The sequence below is a fragment of the Elephas maximus genome, chromosome 2 (assembly GCF_024166365.1).
Source record: "Elephas maximus indicus isolate mEleMax1 chromosome 2, mEleMax1 primary haplotype, whole genome shotgun sequence".
Lineage (NCBI taxonomy): Eukaryota > Metazoa > Chordata > Mammalia > Proboscidea > Elephantidae > Elephas > Elephas maximus.
The window spans coordinates 4,614,251-4,641,557 of NC_064820.1; the positions used below are offsets into that span (position 1 = coordinate 4,614,251).

Below are 27,307 nucleotides of genomic sequence, written 5' to 3' on the forward strand. Positions count from 1 at the left end.
CACCTCACCCTCATGCCCCAGGCTGCCATCTCCACACCTTCTAACAACACCTCACTCTGATGCCCCAGGCTGCCATCTCCACACCTTCTAACAACACCTCACTCTGATGCACCAGGCCCCCATCTCCACCCCTTCTTAACAACACCTCACTCTGATGCCCCTGGCTGCCATCTCCACACCTTCTTAACAACACCTCACCCTCATGCCCCAGGCCGCCATCTCCACCCCTTCTAACAACACCTCACTCTGACGCCCCAGGCTGCCATCTCCACCCCTTCTAACAACATCACACTCTGATGCCCCAGGCTGCCATCTCCAACCCTTCTTAACAACACCTCACCCTCATGCCCCAGGCTGCCATCTCCACCCCTTCTAACAACACCTCACTCTGATGCCCCAGGCTGCCATCTCCACCCCTTCTAACAACACCACACTCTGATGCCCCTGGCTGCCATCTCCACACCTTCTAACAACACCTGACTCTGATGCACCAGGCCCCCATCTCCACCCCTTCTTAACAACACCTCACTCTGATGCCCCTGGCTGCCATCTCCACACCTTCTTAACAACACCTCACCCTCATGCCCCAGGCCGCCATCTCCACCCCTTCTAACAACACCTCACTCTGATGCCCCAGGCTGCCATCTCCACCCCTTCTAACAACACCACACTCTGATGCCCCAGGCTGCCATCTCCAAGCCTTCTTAACAACCCCTCACTCTGATGCCCCAGGCTGCCATCTCCAACCCTTCTTAACAACACCTCACCCTCATGCCCCAGGCTGCCATCTCCACACCTTCTAACAACCCCTCACTCTGATGCCCCAGGCCCCCATCTCCACACCTTCTAACAACACCTCACTCTGATGCCCCAGGCCCCCATCTCCACCCCTTCTTAACAACCCCTCACTCTGATGCCCCAGGCTGCCATCTCCAACCCTTCTTAACAACACCTCACCCTCATGCCCCAGGCTGCCATCTCCACACCTTCTAACAACACCACACTCTGATGCCCCAGGCTGCCATCTCCACACCTTCTAACAACACCTCACTCTGATGCCCCAGGCTGCCATCTCCAACCCTTCTTAACAACACCTCACCCTCATGCCCCAGGCCGCCATCTCCACCCCTTCTAACAACACCTCACTCTGATGCCCCAGGCTGCCATCTCCACCCCTTCTAACAACACCACACTCTGATGCCCCTGGCTGCCATCTCCACACCTTCTAACAACACCTGACTCTGATGCACCAGGCCCCCATCTCCACCCCTTCTTAACAACACCTCACTCTGATGCCCCTGGCTGCCATCTCCACACCTTCTTAACAACACCTCACCCTCATGCCCCTGGCTGCCATCTCCACACCTTCTAACAACACCTGACTCTGATGCACCAGGCCCCCATCTCCACCCCTTCTTAACAACACCTCACTCTGATGCCCCTGGCTGCCATCTCCACACCTTCTTAACAACACCTCACCCTCATGCCCCAGGCCGCCATCTCCACCCCTTCTAACAACACCTCACTCTGATGCCCCAGGCTGCCATCTCCACCCCTTCTAACAACACCACACTCTGATGCCCCAGGCCGCCATCTCCAACCCTTCTTAACAACACCTCACCCTCATGCCCCAGGCCGCCATCTCCACCCCTTCTAACAACACCTCACTCTGATGCCCCAGGCTGCCATCTCCACCCCTTCTAACAACACCACACTCTGATGCCCCTGGCTGCCATCTCCACACCTTCTAACAACACCTGACTCTGATGCACCAGGCCCCCATCTCCACCCCTTCTTAATAACACCTCACTCTGATGCCCCAGGCTGCCATCTCCACACCTTCTAACAACACGTCACTCTGATGCCCCAGGCTGCCATCTCCACACCTTCTAACAACACCTCACTCTGATGCCCCAGGCTGCCATCTCCAACCCTTCTTAACAACACCTCACCCTCATGCCCCAGGCCGCCATCTCCACCCCTTCTAACAACACCTCACTCTGATGCCCCAGGCTGCCATCTCCACCCCTTCTAACAACACCACACTCTGATGCCCCTGGCTGCCATCTCCACACCTTCTAACAACACCTGACTCTGATGCACCAGGCCCCCATCTCCACCCCTTCTTAACAACACCCTACTCTGATGCCCCTGGCTGCCATCTCCACACCTTCTAACACCTGACTCTGATGCACCAGGCCCCCATCTCCACCCCTTCTTAACAACACCTCACTCTGATGCCCCAGGCTGCCATCTCCACACCTTCTTAACAACACCTCACTCTGATGCCCCAGGCTGCCATCTCCACACCTTCTTAACAACACCACACTCTGATGCCCCAGGCTGCCATCTCCAACCCTTCTTAACAACACCTCACTCTGATGCCCCAGGCTGCCATCTCCACACCTTCTAACAACACCTCACTCTGATGCCCCAGGCTGCCATCTCCACACCTTCTAACAACACCTCACTCTGATGCCCCAGGCTGCCATCTCCACACCTTCTAACAACACCTCACTCTGATGCCCCAGGCTGCCATCTCCACACCTTCTAACAACACCTCACTCTGATGCCCCAGGCTGCCATCTCCACACCTTCTTAACAACACCTCACTCTGATGCCCCAGGCTGCCATCTCCACACCTTCTTAACAACACCTCACTCTGATGCCCCAGGCTGCCATCTCCTCTCCCTCCTTTCACCTCACCCCAAGTGCCCCAGGGGGCTCCTGCAGACAGCCTGGAGCTCTACCTATAGGAACAAGGTTCCCATAAAAGCTGCCTCCCCCAAAGCAGATGATAAAGTGTGCAAGCTTCCAGCAAAGGCAAAGGCCACACCCCGAGCAGACACATGTGGGGACAGGCTAGTGACAAGCTGGATAGAACTGGCATCTGGCAACTGTCCTCCTGGTGTCCTTTGAGTCTGGTGGGGTTTTCCCACATGGCAGTGTGGTGGCAATCACAGACATATGGGGGGCTAAGGAAGAATCAATGAGAGAACTGGCATAAAGAAGGGAAACTCTAAGGAACGTGCTTAAAAGGAAGTGAAGTGACTTTGGTATCAAAGCAGAAGCTGATTCCAAAATGATAACACCGCCTGATATCTACATCCACCACCAGTCTCTCAGTGTGTCGTACTGTGGTGACTGGCATGTTGCTGTGACGCTGGAAGCTATGCCACCAGCATTTCAAATACCAGCAGGGTCACCCATGGTGGGCAGGTTTCAGCAGAGCTTCCAGACTAAGATAGACTGGGAAGAAAGGCCTGGAGATCTACCTTGAAAATTAGCCAATGAAAACCCCATGGAACACAACAGGGTACTGTCCAGTATGGTGCTGGAAGATGAGCCCCCTAGGTTGGAAAACCCATTGATGTCGAGCAGATTCTGACTCACAGTGACCCTACAGGACAGAGCAGAGCTGCCCCATAGAGCTTCCTAGCCTGTAATCTTTACGGGAGCAGAGAACCAGGTCCTTCTCCAGCACAGCAGCTGTGGATTTGGACCGACAACCTTTCAGTTAGCCGTCAGTGCTTAACCACTGTGCCACCAGGGATCCTTCCTAGGTTGGAAGGCCCTCAAAACACACAGTGGCCACAACAAAGGGCTCCGGCACACCAATGACCACGAAGATGGCACAGGGCTGGGCAGTGTTTTGTTACACTGCACATGGGGTCACTGTGAGTCAGAGCCAGCTCTCCGGCAACTGACAGGAACAGCAGTTTAGTCAAGGTTCCCTGCTCCTCTCTGGAAAGCGCGGTGGAGAGAAGGCGAGGAACAGGGAAGCCCCTGCGGAGACTGACAGAACGGTCCGTTCAGGCAAAGTCAGGGCCGCGAAGGCCCAGCCAAGGGGACGGCAAATCCGGCCTCGCCGCCGCCAGCATGACTCCCCCAGCACGTGGCTGGGAACCAACACCAGGGAGAACACAGACACGCCACCTCCCCTCTGCATGGCCAGGGACACGCGGCCCCTTAAAATAACTCCCTCAGCTCTGCTTCGCTTCCGGAAGATTCCATGGCTCATCACTATGTGCTCTGCCATAGAAAGCAAACAAACCAACCCTTGCCTTTGTTAACTAAAATAATCTTTTTTAAATAACTTTTTTTTTTTTCCTTAGGTGTGTGCTTCTTCCAATTAAGTCCAAAACACCCATTAGAAATCACCCTGGTGCACAAAAGCATAAACGCAGATGGGCTTTGTGGGTGCCCAGGGAGGGGCTCCCAGCGGGCTTTTCTTCCTTCTGTCCATACATTACGGGTTCCCGCCAGTGGGAAACACACTCTTTAACAGCGTTCTGAGGGACAGCACTAAAGGAAGAGCAAGCCGCTTCTGTACCATTTAAAGGCAGCGAGAGACCTTTATTTTCTTTCATTTTCAGTGAAAAAAGAAAAAAAAAAGATGTTTGCACACTGAGGTTCTATTTTTATCAGAAAACATACATTTGCACATGATGAATGTTTGCCGTCCTTTCAGATAGTGAGCTAAAGAAAGCCTCTCCTTCCTGAAGTAAACGTTAGCGTCTCGGGTTGGTGGTGATTCAACAAATCTGTACACTCAGTGCACCTTGACCTCCTCACCGAGGCTGAAGAAGGGGTTGTCAGGAATGGAGGTCTGTATTTAACACTATCCATAAGCTCTTACTAGGCAGGGCAGGCAGAAAACAGGAGTCAGACACAAACAGACCTCGCTCTCTGCTCTGCACTTGGCCAACAGTGACCAGGCTCCTCGGGTGTATTTAGAACCATCAGCAGTTGTGGGCAATGCCTTCGGCCTGGCCAAACCTCCCCTTCTAACTCTTGAATGCTACTCCCAAAACAGAAGACGTTCCTAAGTCAGGAGTCATCAGCTGAAACGAAACGGACTCTCTCGTTAGAAATTCATTAATTAAAACATAATTTAAAACCTCAGGCCTTTGCAAAATGAACCACCGAAGACACCAAAAAGGTTTATCAGGCAAGAAGGGCTTATTCTGATGCCTTAACAACAACAAAAAAAAAAACCATTTCCTTCGACTCAATTCCCACTCACAGCAACCCTATAGGACAGAGTAGAAATGCCCCATACAGTTTCCAAGGAGTGGCTGGTGGATTCAAACTGCTGACCTTTTGGTTAGCAGCAGTCGCTCTTAACCACAACACCACCAGGGTTTCCATTCTGATGCCACTTATGTAAAAACAGAAAAAAGGTAGTTCCATTATCTGAAGTAGACCCACATTCTCTGCATCGCAGATGCTCCTTGTCATGGATTGAATCGTTTCCCCAAAAAATATCTGTCAACTTGGCTAGGTTGTGATTCCCAGTATTGTGTGACTGTTTTCCATTTTGTCATCTGATGTGATTTTCACATGTATTGTAAATCCTGTCTTTATAGTGTTAATGAGCTAGGATTAGCGGCAGTTATGTTAATGAGGCAGGACTCAATCTACAAGATTGGGTTGTGTCTTAAGTCAATCTCAATTTTAAGACATAAAAGAGAGAAGAGAGCAGAGAGACAGGGGAACCTCATACCACCAAGAAAGCAGTGCCGGGAGTAGAGTGTGTCCTTGGACCCGGGGTCCCTGTGCTGAGAAGCTCCTAGGCCAGGGAAAGATTGATGACAAGGACCTTCCCCTAGAGCCAACAAAAAGAGAAAGCCTTGCCCTGGAGCTGGCACCCTGAATTCAGACGTCCAGCCTCCAAGACTATGAGAGAATAAACTTCTACTTGTTAAAGCTGTCACTTGTGGTGTTCCTGTTATAGCAGCACTAGGTGACTAAGACCTTCCTTAGAGCATTCTCTGTGGATCTGCATGTCTATACGATCTGGGAGGTTATGTTCTCTTTATAAGCATAAGTGTGGATTTATTTCAACACGACATTCACCAAACCAAAAAACCAAACCAATTGCCGTGGGGTCAACTCCTACCCATGGAGACCCCATGTGTGTCAGAGTACAATTGTGCTCCACTGGGTTTTCAATAGCTGGTTTTTCAGAAGTAAATCACCAGGCCTTTCTTCCAAGGCACCTCTGCATAGACTTAAACCTCCAACCTTTCGGTTAGCTGCCGAGGGCATTAGCGGTTTGCATCACCCAGAGACCCCTATGGCATCCACCCAGACCCAAAAAAACCAACATCCCTTATTCCCAGTGGATACTGGGTTGAAAATGTGTCAAAACATCCATGGCATACATTAATTCAGGGTGGATTTGGAGTCAAATAAAGGTCCCCATGGACAGCACTTACTAAGATCTAAGACGGAAGAGTGACAATAAGCAATATGCCGGCAAGATGGAAGCGCACGCCCTGCATGAGAAGAACACCCACTCAGGGAACACTGTGGTTTTCAGTGAGGTAGTATCTACACGTGGGAGAAAGGACTACTTTTCTGAAATGAGTGGTGTGCCTCCACCGCCGTGTTTTCTGTCCCAGCCTCCCTGCTCCTCCTCATCCAATTGCCGGGGCCCCGGAGCTTTCCGAGGTGGGTATTTGCTCCAGGCACTGTTTGCCAACCTCCATTAAAGCCTTTTCAGGTGGGACATGTCCATCAGGACGCCGTCAGGCCCACATTCTAGAGGTTCCTGGGTAGGGGCCACTGGCTGCACTGGGTAACTGCATTGGGCCATATGCACTGTCACTGGTTTCTTAAAAAATTATCCCATTTACTTGACCAAACAGGACAAAATGGTGATTTGGAGTAGAATTCTCGCCTTCTATGTGGGAGACCCGGGATCGACTCCAGAACAACACACCTTATGCATCAGTTAGTGGAGGTTTGCATGTTGCTATGATGCTAAATAGGTATCAGTGGAGTTTCTGGACTAAGACTACGAAGAAAGGCCTGGTGACCTACTTCCAAAAATCAGCCAGTGAAAACACTATAGATCACAAGGGTCAGATCTGAAACCCCATGTGGGGATGGTGCAGGACTGGGCAGATCTGAAACCCCATGCGGGGATGGTGCAGGACTGGGCAGATCTGAAACCCCATGCGGGGATGGTGCAGGACTGGGCAGATCTGAAACCCCATGCGGGGGTGGTACAGGACTGGGCAGATCTGAAACCCCATGTGGGATGGTGCAGGACTGGGCAGATCTGAAACCCCATGTGGGGATGGTGCAGGACTGGGCAGATCTGAAACCCCATGTGGGGGTGGTGCAGGACTGGGCAGATCTGAAACCCCGTGTGGGGGTGGTGCAGGACTGGGCAGATCTGAAACCCCGTGTGGGGGTGGTGCAGGACTGGGCAGATCTGAAACCCCGTGTGGGGGTGGTGCAGGACTGGGCAGATCTGAAACCCCGTGTGGGGGTGGTGCAGGACTGGGCAGATCTGAAACCCCGTGTGGGGGTGGTGCAGGACTGGGCAGATCTGAAACCCCATGTGGGGATGGTGCAGGACTGGGCAGATCTGAAACCCCATGTGGGGGTGGTGCAGGACTGGGCAGATCTGAAACCCCATGTGGGGGTGGTGCAGGACTGGGCAGATCTGAAACCCCATGTGGGGATGGTGCAGGACTGGGCAGATCTGAAACCCCATGTGGGGGTGGTGCAGGACTGGGCAGATCTGAAACCCCATGTGGGGGTGGTGCAGGACTGGGCAGATCTGAAACCCCATGTGGGGATGGTGCAGGACTGGGCAGATCTGAAACCCCATGTGGGGGTGGTGCAGGACTGGGCAGATCTGAAACCCCATGTGGGGATGGTGCAGGACTGGGCAGATCTGAAACCCAATGCGGGGATGGTGCAGGACTGGGCAGCATTTTGTTCTGTTGGACACAGGGTCGCCAGGAGTCGGAGCTGATTCGACGGCAGCTAACAACAACAAAAGGATGAAAAAAAATACCTTAAACACTCCTTTATTGATTTGGAGCTCAAAATTATTCAAGTATTTTAACCCATTCAGAAGAAATAACAAAATGAAGACTCTTTATCATCACCTTCTTCTCCTGGAGCTCCTCCTTGTGAACCGCGAAGTGGTGTCACAAACACAAGGCATTTTAGCAAAGCAGTCTGACCAAGATGTAACCAGAAACGAGCTCCATGTAAAATACAAAAAAGCTGCCCCAAAAGAGCTTGAGCCAAACTCTCCAATCTGCTGCCAGGCTTCCCTCAGAGCTGCAGACCCATCACCCAAATATCATCCGTAAGGGCTTTCCGTTAGGGAGTGGGAAATGTGGGGCCAATGGGCTCAGATGTAGAAGCACAGAGAAGGGCATCTAAATGGGATTGGTTCTGTTTAATTAAAAAAAATGCCAGGGCTCAGAGGCCAATTTATATCGAAAAATGCACACATACAAAAAGAAGAAAGAGCCAAAATCAGAGAACTGTCCCTACAACTTGAACAAATAGAAAGTGAGCAACAAAAGAATCCATCAGGCACCAGAAGAAAACAAATAATAAACCTTAGAGCTGAACTAAATGAATTAGAGAACAGAAAAACAATTGAAAGAATTAACAAAGCCAAAAGCTGGTTCTTTGAAAAAATTAACAAAATTGATAAACCATTGGCTAGACTGACTAAAGAAATACAGGAAAGGAAACAAATAACCCGAATAAGAAACAAGAAGGGCCACATCACAACAGACCCACCTGAAATTAAAAGAATCATATCAGATTATTACGAAAAATTGTACTCTAACAAATTTGCAAACCTTGAAGAAATGAATGAATTCCTGGAAAAACACTACCTACCTAAACTAACACAATCAGAAGTAGAACAACTAAATAGACCCATAACAAAAAAAGAGATAGAAACGGTAATCAAAAAACTCCCAACAAAAAAAAGCCCTGGCCCGGACAGCTTCACTGCAGAGTTCTACCAAACTTTCAGAGAAGAGTTAACACCACTACTACTAAAGGTATTCCAAAGCATAGAAAATGACAGAATACTACCCAACTCATTCTATGAAGCCACCATTTCCCTGATATCAAAACCAGGTAAAGACATCACAAAAAAAGAAAATTACAGACCTATATCCCTCATGAACATAGATGCAAAAATCCTCAACAAAATTCTAGCCAATAGAATTCAACAACATATCAAAAAATTAATCCACCATGACCAAGTGGGATTTATACCAGGTATGCAAGGCTGGTTTAATATTAGAAAAACCATTAGTGTAATCCACCATATAAATAAAACAAAAGACAAAATCCAAATGATCTCATCAATTGATGCAGAAAAGGCATTTGACAAAGTCCAACACCCATTTATGATAAAAACTCTCACCAAAATAGGAATTGAAGGAAAATTCCTCAACATAATAAAGGGCATCTATACAAAGCCAACAGCCAACATCACTCTAAATGGAGAGAGCCTGAAAGCATTTCCCTTGAGAACGGGAACCAGACAAAGATGCCCTTTATCACCGCTCTTATTAAACATTGTGCTAGAGGCCCTAGCCAGAGCAATTAGGCTAGACAAAGAAATAAAGGGTATCCGGATTGGCAAGGAGGAAGTAAAATTATCTCTATTTGTAGAGGACATGATCTTATACACAGAAAACCCCAACGAATCCTCCAGAAAACTACTGAAACTAATAGAAGAGTTTGGCAGAGTCTCAGGTTATAAGATAAACACACAAAAATCACTTGGATTCCTCTACATCAACAAAAAGAACATCGAAGAGGAAATAACCAAATCAATACCATTCACAGTAGTCCCCAAGAAGATAAAATACTTAGGAATAAATCTTATCAAGGATGTAAAAGACCTATACAAAGAAAACTACAAAGGCATCTATACATACAATGCACTTCCGATCCAAATTCCAATGTCATTTTTTAAGGTGATAGGGAGACAAATCACCAACTTTATATGGAAGGGAAAGAAGCCTCAGATAAGCAAAGCATTACTGAAAAAGAAGAAGAAAGTGGGAGGCCTCACTCTACCTGATTTCAGAATCTATTATACAGCCACAGTAGTCAAAACAGCCTGGTACTGGTACAACAACAGACACATAGACCAATGGAACAGAATTGAGAACCCAGATATAAATCCATCCACATACGAGCAGGTGATATTTGACAAAGGCCCAGTGTCAGTTAAATGGGGAAAAGATAGTCTTTTTAACAAATGGTGCTGGCATAACTGGATATCCATTTGCAAAAAAATGAAACAGGACCCATACCTCACACCATGCACAAAAACTAACTCCAAGTGGATCAAAGACCTAAACATAAAGACTAAAACGATAAAGATCATGGAAGAAAAAATAGGGACAACCCTAGGAGCCCTAATACAAGGCATAAACAGAATACAAAACATTACCAAAAATGACGAAGAGAAACCCGATAACTGGGAGCTCCTAAAAATCAAACACCTATGCTCAACTAAAGACTTCACCAAAAGAGTAAAAAGACCACCTACAGACTGGGAGAGAATTTTCAGCTATGACATCTCCGATCAGCGCCTGATCTCTAAAATCTGTATGATTCTGTTAAAACTCAACCACAAAAAGACAAACAACCCAATCAAGAAGTCGGCAAAGGATATGAACACGCACTTCACTAAAGAAGATATTCAGGCAGCTAACAGATACATGAGAAAATGCTCTCGATCATTAGCCATTAGAGAAATGCAAATTAAAACTACGATGAGATTCCATCTCACTCCAACAAGGCTGGCATTAATCCAAAAAACACAAAATAATAAACGTTGGAGAGGCTGCGGAGAGATTGGAAGTCTTATACACTGCTGGTGGGAATGTAAAATGGTACAACCACTTTGGAAATCTATCTGCTGTTATCTTAAACAGTTAGAAATAGAACTACCATACAACCCAGAAATCCCACTCCTCGGAATATACCCCAGAGAAATAAGAGCCTTCACACAAACAGATATATGCACACCCATGTTTATTGCAGCTCTGTTTACAATAGCAAAAAGCTGGAAGCAACCAAGGGGTCCATCAATGGATGAATGGTTAAAGAAATTGTGGTATATTCACCCAATGGAATACTATGCATCGATAAAGAACATTGACGAATCTGTGAAACATTTCATAACATGGAGGAACCTGGAAGGCATTATGCTGAGCGAAATCAGTCAGAGGCAAAAGGACAAATATTGTATAAGACCACTATTATAAGATCTTGAGAAATAACTGAGAAGAACACATACTTTTGTGGTTACGAGGTGGGGAGGGAGGGAGAGTGGGAGAGGGTTTTTTACTGATTAGTTAGTAGCTAAGAACTGCTTTAGGTGAAGGGAAGGACAATACTCAATACATGGAAGGTCAGCTCAATTGGACTGGACCAAAAGCAAAGAAGTTTCCGGGATAAACTGAATGCTTCAAAGGTCAGCAGAGCAAGGGCGGGGGTTTGGGGACCATGGTTTAAGGGGACTTCTAAGTCAATTGGCAAAATAATTCTATTACGAAAACGTTCTGCATCCCACTTTGAAATGTGGCGTCTGGGGTCTTAAATGCTAACAAGCAGCCATCTAAGATGCATCAATTGGTCTCAACCCACCTGGAGCAAAGGAAAATGAAGAACACCAAGGCCACACGATAACTAAGAGCTCAAGAGACAGAAAGGGCCACATGAACCAGAGACCTACATCATCCTGAGACCAGAAGAACTAGTTGGTGCCCGTCCACAATCGATGACTGCCCTGACAGGGAGCACAACAGAGAACCCCTGAGGGAGCAGGAGATCAGTGGGATGCAGACCCCAAATTCTCACAAAAAGACCATACTTAATGGTCTGACTGAGACTAGAGGAATCCCGGCGGCCATGGTCCCCAAACCTTCTGTCGGCACAGGACAGGAACCATCCCCGAAGACAACTCATCAGACATGGAAGGGACTGGACAGTGGGTAGGAGAGAGATGCTGATGAAGAGTGAGCTACTTGTATCAGGTGGACACTTGAGACTGTGTTGGCATCTCCTGTCTGGAGGGGGGATGGGAGGATAGAGAGAGTTGGAAGCTGGCAAAATTGTCACGAAAGGAGAGACTGGAAGGGCTGACTCATTAGGGGGAGAGCAAGTGGGAGTACGGAGTAAGGTGTATATAAACTTATATGTGACAGTCTGACTTGATTTGTAAATGTTCACTTGAAGCTCAATAAAAGTTAATAAAAAAAATAATAATAATCCAGGAAAACAAAAACAAAAAAAAAGATCAAACAAATTCATGACAGCCATCACCGGAACATAATGAATCTGGTACATTCTCTTCTCATATCAAATTAAAAAAGAAGATTTCATCTTTAATGTTCAATAAAGAGTCTTTGATATTTACGGGAAAAATTTGCTTTCAAAATAATTGTTCTTTATTGCAAAACGATATTTATTAAAGATCTTTTTTAGTCAAAAAAAAAAAAAACATGCTGGGAGGACATCACGTATAGGTCAGGCTGGTGAGAACAGATCCCCTGGAGGGTTTTTTCTCATTTTCCTTATTTTCCCAGTTACCCCTTCCAAACCAGGTTGCTGACCTCCCCTCAAGCTGCTATAGCTTCTCAGCATCCCACTGCAAATTCACACTCTCTGCCTGATCAAAACGGCCGACACTGCACTGAAATCGTCCTGGAGGCCCCTACAGTTGCTCTAACTGAGGTCTTAAGGGCATCACTGAGGACCAATGCCATATAACGAAGTTTCTCTGCCTCGGTACTGTGAACATTTGGGGCTGGACCATTCTCTGATTTGGGGAGGGGGCGGCTGCCCTGTGTATTGTAGAATGTTTAATAGTATCCCTGGGCCCTACCCCTTAGCTGCCAGCAGCACATACATCCTCACACACCCCCCGTGACAACCAAAAATGTCTCCAGACACTGCCAAACCTCGCCTGGGGGACAAAATCATCCCTGCTCAAGAACCACCAGTCTAATGAATAAGAGCCAGTCCCTGGCACCTGACCCCCTGGGTTCAAATCTCCTCTACTACTCACTAGCAGCTTGGCCCTGAGCAAGGGACTCCATTTCCCTGTGTCTTTGATTCTGATGGTGCCATGTTTAAGCACTCAGCTGCTAACCTAAAGGTCGGTGGTTTGAACCCACCAGTGGCTCCAACAGAGGGAAGACCTGGTGATCTGCTCCCGTGGAGATTACAGCTTTAGAAACCCCATGGGGCAGTTCCAATCTGCCCTATAGGTCACTATAAGCTGGAGTCAACTAGGCAGCACACAACAATAGCAACAACGATCTGGACAAAATGGTGCCCATCTCATGGAGCTGTGTGGGGTTAAAAGAGCCAGCACACAGTCAGCTGAGCCAGGCACTGCCTGTTTGTATCCGTAACATGTTGACGATGCTGGTCCTCCCCACGTCTCCTGAGTAGTGAAGAGCTAGCCTCACCCGAAAGGACGGCTGGCCTTTGCCCTCGGCTATTGGGAGGTGACTTCTGGGCCCTCTAACATCCTGCTTCTGTTAAGGGTGATGGAACAATCTGGGAGTGGATAATGGTGATGGTTGAACAATGTGATAAATATATTGTCACTGAATTATATGTGTGAACAATGTTAAAGGGGCAAATGTTTTGTTACGTGTTGATTTACCATAATTTAAATTAAAAAAAAAAATCAGAGGCATTCACAGTATGATTTCAGGTGCTAGGAGTCACCCTAAGTGCCCAGAAACTCTCATGCAGGAAGGGCGGGGCCGCCCGATGAGGGGTACCTGGGTGTCAGATGAAGAAGGCTGCTCTGGGAAGGAGTCTGGGAGGTTAATGAAGGCCACGCAGGATCCAGGCATCACGTGGAAGAAAACATTCCAGACTGAGGGGCGGTGCTCATCTTGACGAAAAGACTCTACTATAAAAACTAAAGCAAACATCGTGTTGGGGAAATTTTAGCTGTTCTAGTGGAAATGGAAATGGAGCCTTGGTTGCACAGCGGTTAAAAGCTCCACTGCTAACCAAAAGGTCGGCAGTTCAAATCCAGCAGCCACTCCATAGAAACCCTACGGGGCAGTTCTACCGTGTCCTATAGGCTCGCTAGAGGTCAGAATCGACTAGACAGCACAGGGTTTGTTTTTGTTTTTTTTCAGTGGTGACCGAAGCAGGCACAGACAGCCACTACCACTGTGTCGCTCCCCTCTGCGTTAGAAGTCCTGGGTGGAACAGTTAGACCACACAGAACACAAACACAGGACTTAAAAAGGAGAAAACAGATTTTAATTATCTGCATACAGTAAGGCTGTCTACATAAAAAAAAAATCTAAGAAACTCGCAGATAAACTGACGGAACTAATTAGAGTTCACCAAGATTGCTAAATTCAGTAACATAAAAAATCGCATTTTTGTACATCAACAATAACCAATACAAAAAAATAATAAGAAACAATCTCATTTATAAATCAAAAAAACACTTAAGGTACCTCAAAACAAATCTTGGGAAAACTGTTATTTTATGAAGGGGAAAAAAAGTCTTTGAGTGATATGAAAGACCAGAATTATTGGAGAGACATGCCATGTTATTCAACAGGAAGACTTGATAAGGAAAGATATCAAACTTCTGGATGTTTTTTATAGCATTGTCTTTTTTTTACTATTATTATTTCGTACATTTTAAATCCACCAGTGGCTCTTTGGTAGCCCTACGGGGCAGGTTACTTTGTCCTTTAGGGTTGCTATGAGTGGGAATCGACTTGACAGCAATGGGTTTATTTTTTTTTTTTTTTTGAGGGTGGTATATTTTAAATATTTTTTAAAGCAAAACCTCAGAAATTCAATATAATTTCAATCCAGATCCTAACGGAATTTTTCATTGAACATGACAAACGGGTTCTATGATTCATAGGTAAAAGCGAACTAAGAAAATTCTGAACAAGAAGAAGGGAGAACAGGTAGAGGAGAGAGAGAACGCTGACCCAGATAGCGAGGCTTCTTACCATGTTGTCATGGGTTGAACTGTATCCCCCAAAATACGTGCTGGAGTCCTGGACTCCATGCCTGTGGATCTGATCCTGTTTGGGAAGAGGGTTTTCTCTGCTATGTTACCGAGACCATATTAGTGGAGGGTGTGTCCTAAACCTAATCACTTCTGAATTATAAAAACAGCAGGTTAGACACAGAAGCAAACACAGCCTGGGGAAGACAGACGCCACAGGAGGATCACCAAGGAACCAAGGAACACCAGGCCTGCTGTTAGAAAATAAATGTCTGTTCTTTAAAGCCACACCTTTGTGGTGTTTGTCTTACAGCAGCACCAGGAGACTAAGACGCTGTATTAGTAAAGCAATGTGGTTCTAGTGAAGGAGCACAAGCAGTTCCAGGCCAAGGGACACGAGGTGTGGCGTGGGTGCCAGCCTGGAGGAAGGAGGAGACGTGGACCACTGTAGGTAGGGCAGAAGCATGTCTGTGTGAATAAGAGACGGGGAGACAAGGCAGGGAAGAACTGGCCAGCCCCCTAGGGGCATGGATGAGAGAGAAGTGAGAACGGAGACTGGGTGAGCTTCCTCGACCACCACAGGAGAGGAAACACATCTGTCCAGTCACCTTCGGTTCACTCAGACGGCACCATTCCAGAGCTGAGAGACTGACTTAGTGTTCATTCAGTCCAGCCCTTTCCCTATGCCAGGCTGGGGCCCCTTGAAAGCTGACCTACGGAACCCACCAGGGCCCTCAGCCTCAGATCTCTTTCCCACAGAGTACATCAATAATACTCTGCCCCTTTCCATCCAGGATACTTCTAACCTTTGTCCACTGTCATCTTGAATCTCTCTTCTCCCTTAGGCTTGAAAATAACCCTCCCTCATTAGATCTCTGCTCCCTCCGAGGGCTTCTCCTCTTCCTGTTCCCAGTGCCTGGTCCTCTGCACCCCCAGCTCTTGATGTCCCCGCCAACTGCTCAATTCACTGGGTGGTGACAGAACCTATGGCTCCCACTACAAGCTCCATGCTGCTGTTAGGTGCTGACAAGTTGGCTTCCACTCATGTTGTTGTTGTTGTTAGGTGCCATCGAGTCGATTCCGACTCATTGCAACACTATATACAACAGAACAAAACGCTACCCGGTCCTGTACCATCCTCACAATCGTTGTTATACTTGAGCCCATTGTTGCAGCCACTGTATCAACCCATCTCATTGAGGGTCTTCCTCTTTTTCACTGATCCTCTATCAAGCATGATGTCTTTCTCCAGGGACTGATCCCTCCGGATAACATGTCCAATGTACTTGAGACAAAATCTCACCATCCTCGCTTCTAAGGAGCATTCTGGCTGTACTTCAAAGGCAGATTTGTTCCTTCTTCTGGCAGTCCATGGTATATTCAATATTCTTCACCAGCACCATAATTTAAAGGCATCAATTCTTCTTCGGTCTTCCTTACTCATTGTCCTGCTTTTGCATGCATTTGAGGTGACTGAAAATACCATGGCAACCTTACATGCAACAGAACAGAACGTTGCCCAGTCCTGTGCCACCTTCATGATCTTTAATATGTTTGAGTCCATTGTTGCAGCCATTGTGTCGATCCTTCTCTTTGAGGGTCTCCCTCATTTTCATTGCTCTCCTACTTTACCAAACATAATGTCCTTTTCTAGCAAATGGTCTTTCCTGATGACACATCCAAAGTAAGCGAGCTGAAGTCTCGCTATCCTCATGTTTATGGAGCATTCTGGCTGTATTTCTTCTAAAATAGATTCGTTTGTTCTTCTGGAAGTCCACGGTATACTCAATATTCTTTGACAACACCACGATTCGAATCCATGAATTCTTCTTCTGTCTTCCATTTTCACTGTCCTGTGATCACATGCACCTGAGGCAACTGAAGAGACCATGGCATACATTACAGGTCCTCAGTCCACGTCTCCTGGTCAGACCTGTTTCCTGAACAGTCGAAAGTTATATCCATCTGGCCAGGTGGAGACCCTGGGAGGAAGCACCCAAATGGGAGCAGCACTAGGGAAAAACCCAGTTAGACTAACACTCCTGAGGATGTGACATCAGCCAGAGGCAGTAATTTCCCAAGCCCAGAACTTTACCAGATTCAAAATTAAAGAATGGGGGTTTCCCAACAGGTCTGTGGATCAATGATATTGACACGATGCACTCACAATGACATAAAGTCAGTACCACAGAAGTCTGTCTGCATATAAGAAGACTCCAGTAACTGAGAAAGAATTCAAGGGCAAGGACCAGGCTTTGAGAGTTAGCACATGGAGTAAGGCTCCAGTCTCAGGAGAATTCTGGAATAATGGAAGCCTAAATGTGGCACTTGGAAACCCTGGTGGTGCAGCGGTTAAGTGCTATGGCTGCCAACCAAAAGGTCGACAGTTCAAATCCACCAGGCGCTCCTTGAAAACGTTATGGGGCCCTTCTACTCTGTCCTATGGGGTCGCGATGAGTCAGAAATAACTCGATGGCAATAGGTATAGATGTGGCACTCAGGGCACAGGTGAAGAACTGAGTGACCAAAACTGTGGTGTGAGGTGTAAACCAAACCTCTGGGCCATGCAGAAGGTCAGTTACCTAAAACAAGCAGCAAGAGGAGACCCAGACAGTGCCCTGGCTCCCAGCAGTTTGATGAGCTGAAGTGGATTCTGTATCCAACCCTCAAGTGGGCACCCACTGGCTCCCACCATGGGGACACAGCTAAGACAGTGCTATGGCAATGAACCAAAGATGGGCTCTTTGCACTGGTTCCAGGCTTTTACTTCTCCATAGCAAGCTGAGGCATCTTAGCCCAGAACAGTCTGCTGGCACCAAACTCAAATTTGTACATGTCAATTGTTTTCAAAACAGCCCAAAGAAGTAGACTTTTAGCCATGTGAAGCCTGCCTGCTTTGCATACCCTGTGAAACTGTGCCCAACATCTGTTGGCCAGGTTGTGTTGGTGGAGTGTGCCATCGAGTCAATTTAAACTCACAAATACTCTAAAGGACAGAGTAGGACTCCCCCATAGGGTTTCCTAGGCTCTAAGTCTTTATGGAACAGACCTTTTCTCCCACGGAGCCACTGGTGGGTTCGAACCTCCGACCTTTTGGTTAGAAGCCAAGGGCTTTAACCATTGCTCTGCCAGGGCTCCTTAGATAAGCCCTGTAGTTGTAAGAACCACAAGCTGACCCAGAGGCTCCCCCGCTTGCTGCAGAAGGACCTCACCTAGGCAGATACAAGCCCCCTTCCTTTTTTCCCTTCTCCCCTGCTTCTTCTTCCAGTGGCTCCCTGAACCACCTGTATCTGGAGGGCCTCCTGCTGCGGGGACCACACCCTGCATGGGGCCATCAATGCTTCTGCCCCATAAAGAGTTTGTTGTGCAGCACTGCTGACTCACCATCTTATTTTTTTCTTCCATCAGCCCCACCCAACCCCCTCAAACTCACTACAGACAGCTAATTTAACAACTTTATTCTCAGCGAGTGGTCTCCTGTTTGCAGTTTAGAACCGAGTTTACCAAACTCCGCATGTTACAAACCAAGGCACCCAACAAAGAAAATACAAAAATATCCGCACACCTTACCTGGTCCCAAGGAGAGACGGTGCCTCCAAAACACATGAACAGGTATCCCATGGCAACAAGACATATCCATATCACCAAAGAGAAAAGACGGAGCAGCTTCTTAAACACGGACTCAATGCAGACAAGGATAAATATCGCGAAGAAGATTGCCAGGGCCGTGGGAACCGTTATTAAAAATGCCACATGGTCTTCCACCTCCTAAGGAGAGAAAAAAGTATATAAAAAAATTACCACTTACAGACACTCTGATCCCAGTGATTTCGGTGACCAGAATTTCACCAACATTAATCAATGTCAGAAGATACCGGATTTTAAAGAATTATCTCAAAAGCAGGACTGTGCAAACTTCTACTAAATAACCACATTTTTCTGTATAAATAACCCAATATTGAATATTTAAATTATGCAAAATGGATATAACATCAGTTTTCAATTTTCCCTGATAAATGGAGAAATGAATTTTATCCGAAAGTAGAAGAAAGAGAAGTATATTAGAAACCAAACCCTTTGCTGTTGCGTCAATTCCAACTCATAGCGATCCTACAGGACAGAGTAGAACTGCTCCATAGGGTTTTCACGGAGCAGCTGGTGGGTTTGAACTCCTGACCTTTTGGTTAGCAGCTGAGCTCTTAACCACTGCACCACCAGGGATCCAAGTATATACAAAGACATGCTAGTATCTGGAGAAAATAAGACAATCAACCTCCCTGGATCAGAGGGTCATAAATACTTTGGCCTTAGAACATTACTGTAAAGATATTTTATGTCTTCCAAATGGATCCAAATTAAAAAAAAAAAAAATTAAAAACCATCTCAGCCTGTAAAGTGATGAACTTTTATTTGAATCCCTGGCAATTAATGTTTTAACAGGATCATAGGCTAATAGAAAAAGGTCAAAGAGGGCTAAACATGGACACTGAGAAAATGGGAAACACTTAGAAGAATGTGCAACACTTTCTGGTTCGTGCTCCCCACCTCCCTTAGGCTCCGGCAACAAACACAAAACGGGCATTTATTATTAGTCTCTGACTAATGCTTTTTTAAAAAACCCATTTGCACACACTAATGCTTATTTTCTATTTATCTCTTTCTGACCACACTCCAAAAAAAAAGTAGACTGCTTGAGTTCTCCACAATTTCGGCACAGTGAAGTGGACACACTGCCTCCTTGGCTTACATGTGCACGGAGTTAGGTGTTCTCTCTGGCGAGGCATTCTGCTGGGACCTTGCCGCAACAGCACTCACTATGGGACTGGACGCTGGTTAAGCCGTTCATTCTCACCAAGCATGTTTAGTAACCCTGAGGATTTTTGATCCAAAAACCACGCGGTCTGGACCTGAAGAACTGCCACTGAGGTCTTAATAGCAAAATTTTGGACTCACGGAACAGCTGTCTTAGATATACTACAGCCTGGTGATCCGTAACCTTTCCTTGTGGGTCCATGGTTCATTCAGTTCCATTAGCAGCTCTAGCTTCATGCTGGACTTGGCACAATCCAGATCCCAAGCAACTAACCAAGGGGAGACAGAGAGCAGAGCAGAACATCGAAATAACCGTCTGCACCCAGGTTAACATCTGGGGAAAAACAGGCGGCCAGGCCCTCCCGCAACCCATTCCATTTCCTTTCTCTCTCACGGTCATACACGCACTCGATGAAATCTGGAAACCGGTCAACAGCAACAACTAGAATGGCAAAGGAGTCCCTGAGTGGTGTGACTGGTTAAGGCACTTGGCTATACTGAGGAGAACGCTGAAGGTTCGAGTCTGCCCACAGGTGCCTCAGAAGAAAGGCCTAGCAATCTACTTCCAGAAAAACCAGCCACTGAAAGCACGGTGGAGCATAGCTCTACTGTGACACACATGGGGTCACCATGAGTTGGAATCGAATCAATGGCAACTGGTTACCAGTAACGTTACTATCTGTTGATGCTAAGCACTCTTACATATATGAACCTGTTTAATATTCTCGATGGCCCTATGGAGGAAGAATGGTGTTAGCACTGTTCTACATGTGAGAAACCGAGGCACCTGCCATGGTTGCACAGCTGATGAAGGTCACATGAGGACACTAGCCCCACAGGTTGGCTATAGGGTCTGTACCGATGACTCCTAGGGTGCACCTCCCCTAGGTTATGCAGCAGATGGTGAGCTAAACCCAGTACGTGCCAGTCCTTGAAAGGCTAAAGAAGGTGGCAGGAAACAAGAGGATCAAATGGAACATTCTTGTTCTCTCCCTCAATTTCTATTTTCATCCACATTTAAATGCCTAGGTCATTGTTCGTACCCTCAGAGACATTTCGTAGTCATTGTGAAAGGGTGTCATATCTCCACCACATTGTTCTCCAGCGCTCAAACCTCATAAATAAGTGCACACATGCATGGAACACGAAGCTTGTCTTCTAAAAACATCACCTTTGAAATGACGGTGCTACACAGACGGGGCCATGAGAACTGATGAATTTATTTTAAATATCCAAAAAATGCACTGAACTGAGCTGTGGACAGAAACATAAGCAGTAACTAAGCAGGAAAGCTGCTTTCCTGCTGTGACTCTTCACTTATATCATTAACCCAGTAGGGGAGACCCAATCACTGACTTCACTTGTCCTTATTCTTCCAGGGAGACTGAAAACAGGTGCAGATGTGTGCATGGCTGCAAAGTGAAAGTCAGCAGCCAAAGGAGCTGAAGGTTCTGATGGAGCCCTTCCAGGAGGCGAGAGAAGAGACTGAGTTGCCTGCTGTAGTTCTTGTACAAAAGATCCAGCTAAACGTGACAAAGCATCCTGTCTTGTTTTGCTGGGTACAGTATGTCATGAGACTTGATGTTATGCATTAAGTTGTATCTGAAAAATATGTATGGAAATTCTGGCCCCTATGGTGCAAAAAAAAAAAATGAGTCGGAATCGACTTGACGGCTCTGTGTTTTTTTGTTTTGTATGGTGCAAAAAGAGCCCTGGTGGCACCATGGTTAAAGAGCCTGGCTGTTAACCAAAAGGTCAGCAGTTTGAATCCACCAGCTACTCCTTGGAAACCTTATGGGGCAGTTCTACTCTGTCCTATAGAGTCGCTATGAGTTGGAATCAACTTGACAGCAGTGGGTTTGGTTTGTTTTCTGTGGTGCAAATGGTTAACATGCTTGGCTGCTAAATGGAAGCTTAGAGTTCAGGTCCACCCAGAGGTGCCTCAGAAGAAAGGCCTGGTGACCTACTGCCCAAATACCAGCTACTGAAAACCCTATGAGCACAGTTCTACCCTGACACACATAGGGTTACCATGAGCCAACTGGCTTTTATACCCGTAAATATGATCTTGTTTGGAAATAGGGTTTTCTTTGTTTCAGAGTGGGTACTAAACCTAATTACTTCTGTGTTATTAAAAGAACAGGTTGTTTGTTATTGTCATTAGGTGCCGTCGAGCAGGTTCCCACTCATAGTGACCCTGTGCAAAACACTGCCCGGTCCTGCGCCATCCTTACAATCGTTGTTATGCTTGAGCTCACTGTTGCAGCCACTGTGTCAATCCACCTCGTTGAGGGTCTTCCTCTTTTCCACTGACCCTGTACTCTGCCAAGCATGATGTCCTTCTCCAGGGACTGATCCCTCCTGACAACATGTCCAAAGTATATAAGACGCAGTCTCACCATCCTTGCCTCTAAGGAGCATTCTGGCCACACTTCTTCCAAGACAGATTTGTTCGTTCTTTTGGCAGTCCATGGTATATTCAATATTCTTCACCAACACCACAATTCAAAGGCATCAACTCTTCTTCGGTCTTCCTTATTCATTGTCCAGCTTTCACATGCATATGATGGGATTGAAAATACCACGGCTTGGGTCAGGTGCACCTTAGTCTTCAGGGTGACATCTTTGCTCTTCAACACTTTGAAGAGGTCCTTTGCAGCAGATTTGCCCAATGCAATGCATCTTTGGATTTCTTGACTGCTAATTCCATGGCTGTTGATTGTGGATCCAAGTAAAATGAAATCCTTGACAACTTCAATCTTTTCTCCGTTTATCATGATGCTGCTCATTGGTCCAGTTGTGAGGATTTTTGTTTTCTTCATGTTGAGGTGTAATCCATACTGAAGGCTGTGGTCTTTGATCTTCCAGAGTCATTATACCAAAAAGAATTAGTCAATATTCAACCATTTAAAGAGGTAGCATATGATCAGGAACCGATGGTACTGAAGGAAGAAGTCCAAGCTGCTCTAAAGGCATTGGTGAAAAACAAGGCTCCAGGAATTGATGGAATATCAATTGAGATGTTTCAACAAACAGATGCAGCTCTGGAGGTGCTCACTCATCTATGCCAAGAAATATGGAAGACAGCTTCCTGGACAGCTGATTGGAAGAGATCCATATTTATGCCTATTCCCAAGAAAGGTGATCCAGCCGAATGTGGAAATTATAGAACACTATCATTAATATCACACGCAAGCAAAATTCTGCGGAAGATCATTCAAAAAACGGCTGCAGCAGTATATCGACAGGGAACTGCCAGAAATTCAGGCCGGTTTCAGAAGAGGACGTGGAACCAGGGATATCATTGCTGATGTCAGATGGATCCTGGCTGAAAGCAGAGAATACCAGAAGGATGTTTACCTGTGTTTTATTGATTATGCAAAGGCATTTGACTGTGTGGATCCTAACAAACTATGGATAACACTGCAAAGAATGGGAATTCCAGAACACTTAATTGTGCTCATGAGGAAACTTTACATAGATCAAGAGGCAGTTTTTCAGACAGAACAAGGGGATACTGATTGGTTTAAAGTCAGGAAAGGTGTGCATCAAGGTTGTATCCTTTCACCATACCTATTCAATCTGTATGCTGAACAATTAATATGAGAAGCTGGGCTATATGAAGAAGAACGGGGCATCAGGATTGGAGGAAGACTCATTAACAACCTGCGTTATGCAGATGACACAACCTTGCTTGCTGAAAGTGAAGAGGACTTGAAGCACTTACTAATGAAGATCAAAAGAACAGATTAGACACAGGGATACACACAGGGAGAAGAGGCGGTCGTATGGCAGAGACAGATGCCCCTACAAGCCCAGGAACACCAAAGATTCTGCAGCTGCTAGCGGCCGAAATTGTCAAGGAAGGACCTTTCCCCACAGCCACACTCTGATTTCGGACTTCTCACCTGCTGAACTGTGAGAAATAAATTTTTGTTCTTTAGAGCCACCCACCTGCGGTATCTGTGTTAGGGAAGCACCAGGAGACTAAGACACTTTTCTCTTTTTAGGAGGAGGTGTTAAAATACTGTGTATTTCTCTATCTCCCTTGTTTTCAATATTGGGGTCTCAACTTCATGGAGATGTGACTTCATGTGGGCTGCAGGTGACCTTTTCACTAGGCAGCGTGGCTGCAGTACCCAGGGACCACAATACTCTTAGGAGCCCCTAAAGTGTTTTAAAATCAGAGGAAAAGAAATAAACTTTCAAGGTCAAAGAGTGCTCATCTTTATCCCCACACAGCTCTAAGCTATAATTTTAAATATACTGAGGCAGGGGCCATGAGGCACATACAGTAAGCCACCCTGCAGGGTTGGGTGGTGCCCATGTTTGTCCCATGAGCCATATACACCCGCTGCTGTGGGTGGCCTTAGCCCCAGGGTGCCAGAGGCATGAAACATCAGCCTCTGCTCAGGAGACCCAGGGCCCTAACCACTGGACACCTGGCCCCCTGAACAGCAGCTATTCCTCTAGAAAGAAAACAGCCGTCGATTTATTCTGCACTTGCCTCCTGAAGTCTAACTCTGAACGAGTTTTAATATAGACTTGTCCACAGAATAGGCTCTTTTATAAGGGTGTCAAGGCCAAAACAGTAGAGCATTCACTGAAGAACGTACACGAATTTAAAGGACATTCTCCCCTACCCTCACTGTAGGCATCACGCGTTTTCCTTAAGACTGAGTAAATGAAACCAGGGAAGGTCCTCAGACATGGAAGGACCCCACAGCTCGCCCCGCCCCTGTCAGTTCCCAGCGGACGGGGAGATGATGAAGGCACAAGGCTTGGCTGCATTCTGAGCTAGCTGCCTTTTCAAAACACTGAGTATAAAACAAAATGGAGTAGCTTAAAATAAGCCAATGAAAACTGATCAAATACACTGTTAATCTAACTGAAGTATTTTTATGTACCCCAATCCCTTCTCCTGTTCCAGGGGACGGAGCCAGGGAGACGGCCATACAGTGAAAACTAAACAGAATGTAGGAAAATGCCTTTAAAAGGGGAAATTTGAGCATGGGATCATGTACTGTAATAATAATGGGTTCCCACAGCTCTTTTCAAATATTTTAACCTTTCCTTGTCAATGCATTTTCTGGTAATTTCGTGTTGCTTCTAATTGCTAGGCCCATTAAGTACCCATCACTTTTATTTATTATGTGAAAAAGCCTTTATGTCTTAGAGGATTTTTTCTGTGAACAGGAGTTTATCTGTATTTTCATTCTTTTCCACAGCATTTTTCAGTATTTGCTAAACAGAGCAGCCTTTCATTTAGATGGTAAAGGACCTTCTTATGTAGAATAACACTTTCCTATGGAAAACCTACTTTAGTGATGTGCTTTGAAGTCAGGGGGATGGGAGGTCAAACCTATTTCCATCACTCACTGCCACATGCCTCGGGGTAGGTAACTGAGTCCCCCTAGTCCCTCTCTTCCTGTATAAAGCAATATGGACTTAGTGTGCCTATTGGGTGTTTTTTCTCACTAAGGCTATATATTATTATTGGAATCATGCCTACATTACACCCTAAATAATTGTTTCCTTTATTGCCACAAGTTATTTTGAAGAGCTCTTATGGGGTGGGGAGGGGGGGCCGGGGAGAAATCAGTCTTTACCTATGATAAGCACTTGACTATAAGAATGTCTTTGGAGATTTATTTATATATATATAAAATTTCACTCTGTCTTAGTCTCCTAGTGCTGCCATAAAGAAACAACACAAGTCTGTGGCTTTAAGGAACAGAAATGTATTTTCTCACAGTTCTGGAGGCTAACTTGAGGGCGTGGCTCTGTGCGAAGGCCCGTCCTTGTCACTTCAGCCTCCAGCAGCTGCAGCAATCCTTGGCGTGCCTGGGCTTGTAGACACCTCTGCCTCCATCGTCTGCCTTCCTCTTCCCCTTGTGTGTCTCAGTCTAACCTGCTCTTTCTATTTCTCAGAAATGATTAGGTTTAGGATGCACCCTATTCTCATATGACCTCATTAACATAAAAAAAAAAGATCCCCTATTTCCAAACAGGTACAAGGGTTAAAATTTCAACACATATTTTGAGGGCGCAATCCAATCTATAACATATTCTTACCCACCAACATGGTCACACTCTACTTTGGTATGAGATGGGAAATAAGGAAATAAATATCCTGAACATTCTCAAACCATAGTCAATTTTTTGTGCTGACCAATCAACAACATAGAAATATACAAAAAACAAGCAAAAAAATTATAGGTAGACGAAAGATGGACCAGTTTCCACTCACTGTGATATATCTGTGTCAACCACTGCTTCCAGCTGCTTAAGGAATTTACTTCATGTACACCGATCAGAGTAGGGTGTGTCATAAACCTAATCACTTCTGAGTCATAAAAAGATGAGAACAGACACAGACACATACACAGGGGAAAGAAAACAGACAATGGAGCCAGATGCATCTACAAGCCCAGGCATGCCCAGGACTGCTGGAAACTACTACAGAAAACATGGCCTGACATCTTGGTCATGTTGACTTACTCTCAACATGTATTACACAGGCCACTATTTTCACTCACATTTTAAGAATACAGATAAAGGCATGGAATGATTGAGTTTTCTAGGGGAAATTGGCCCCACATCTGGTATCATCCTCTAAAGAATCCTTCCCAATTACAACAGCTATATCCTTGGCGGTGCAGTGGTTAAGAGGTTACCTGATAACCAACAGGTCAACAGTTCGAGTCCAGCAGCTGCTCCTTAGGAACCCTATGAGGCAGTTCTACTCTGTCCTATGGGGTCGCTATGAGTTGGTATCGACTCGAAGTCCCAGGTTTGTTTGTTTGTTTTTTTAATACCCCAAGAAAAACACTTCTGAAGGCATGTCACTTCGTGGATGTCTGAAGAGATTCTGAAACTTGCTGTTGAAAGTAGAGTAGCTTAAGTGAAAGGGGGAAATAATGAAGTAAAAGAGCTGAACAGAAGATTTCAAAGGGTGGCTCAGGAAGACAAAATTAAGTATTATAATGAAATGTGCAAAGACCCGGAGCTAGTAAACCAAAAGCTACGAAAGCATTCGGCATTTCTCAGGCTGAAAGAACTGAAGAAAAATTTAAGCCTCGAGTTGCAATATTGAAGGTTTCTATGATAAAAATATTGAATGACAAAGGAAGCATCAAAAGAAGATGGAATGCACAGTCACTGTATAAAAAAGAATTGGTTGACATTTAACCATTTCAGGAGGCAGCATATGATCAAGAGCCAATGGTGCTGAAGAAAGAAGTCTAAGCTTCACTAAAGGCATTGGTGCAAAACAAGTCTCCAGGAATTGACGGAATACCAATTGAGGTGTTACAACAAATGGATGCAGTGATGGAAGTGCTCATTCATCTATGCCGAGAATTAGGAAGACAGTTACCTGGCCGGCCAACCGACTGGAAGAGATCCATATTAGTGCCCATTCCAAAGAAAGCTGATCCAGTCGAATTCGGAAATTATCGAACAATATCATTAATATCACATGCAAGTAAAATAATGTTGAAGACAATTCAAAAATGGTTACAGTAGTACATCGACAAGGAACTGCCAGAAATTCAAACCAGATTCAGAAGAGAACATGGAACAAGAAATACAACTGCTGATGTCAGGTCAATCTTGACTGAAAGCAGAGAATACCAGAGGGATGTTTACCTGTATTTTACTGACAATGTAAAGGCATTCAACTGTGTG

General features: G+C 45.9%; 1 protein-coding gene across 3 annotated transcripts in view; it reads right to left on the reverse strand.

Annotated features, from left to right (window-relative positions):
- ADCY2 (adenylate cyclase 2) overlaps positions 1-27,307 on the reverse strand; it is a 527,505-nt gene that overhangs the window by 475,353 nt on the left and 24,845 nt on the right. For all 3 annotated transcript variants that reach the window (XM_049860641.1, XM_049860650.1, XM_049860633.1), the window contains exon 2: positions 18,377-18,574. In XM_049860641.1, coding sequence (XP_049716598.1) covers positions 18,377-18,574 — 198 coding nt within the window. The remainder of the gene's footprint in view (positions 1-18,376; positions 18,575-27,307) is intronic.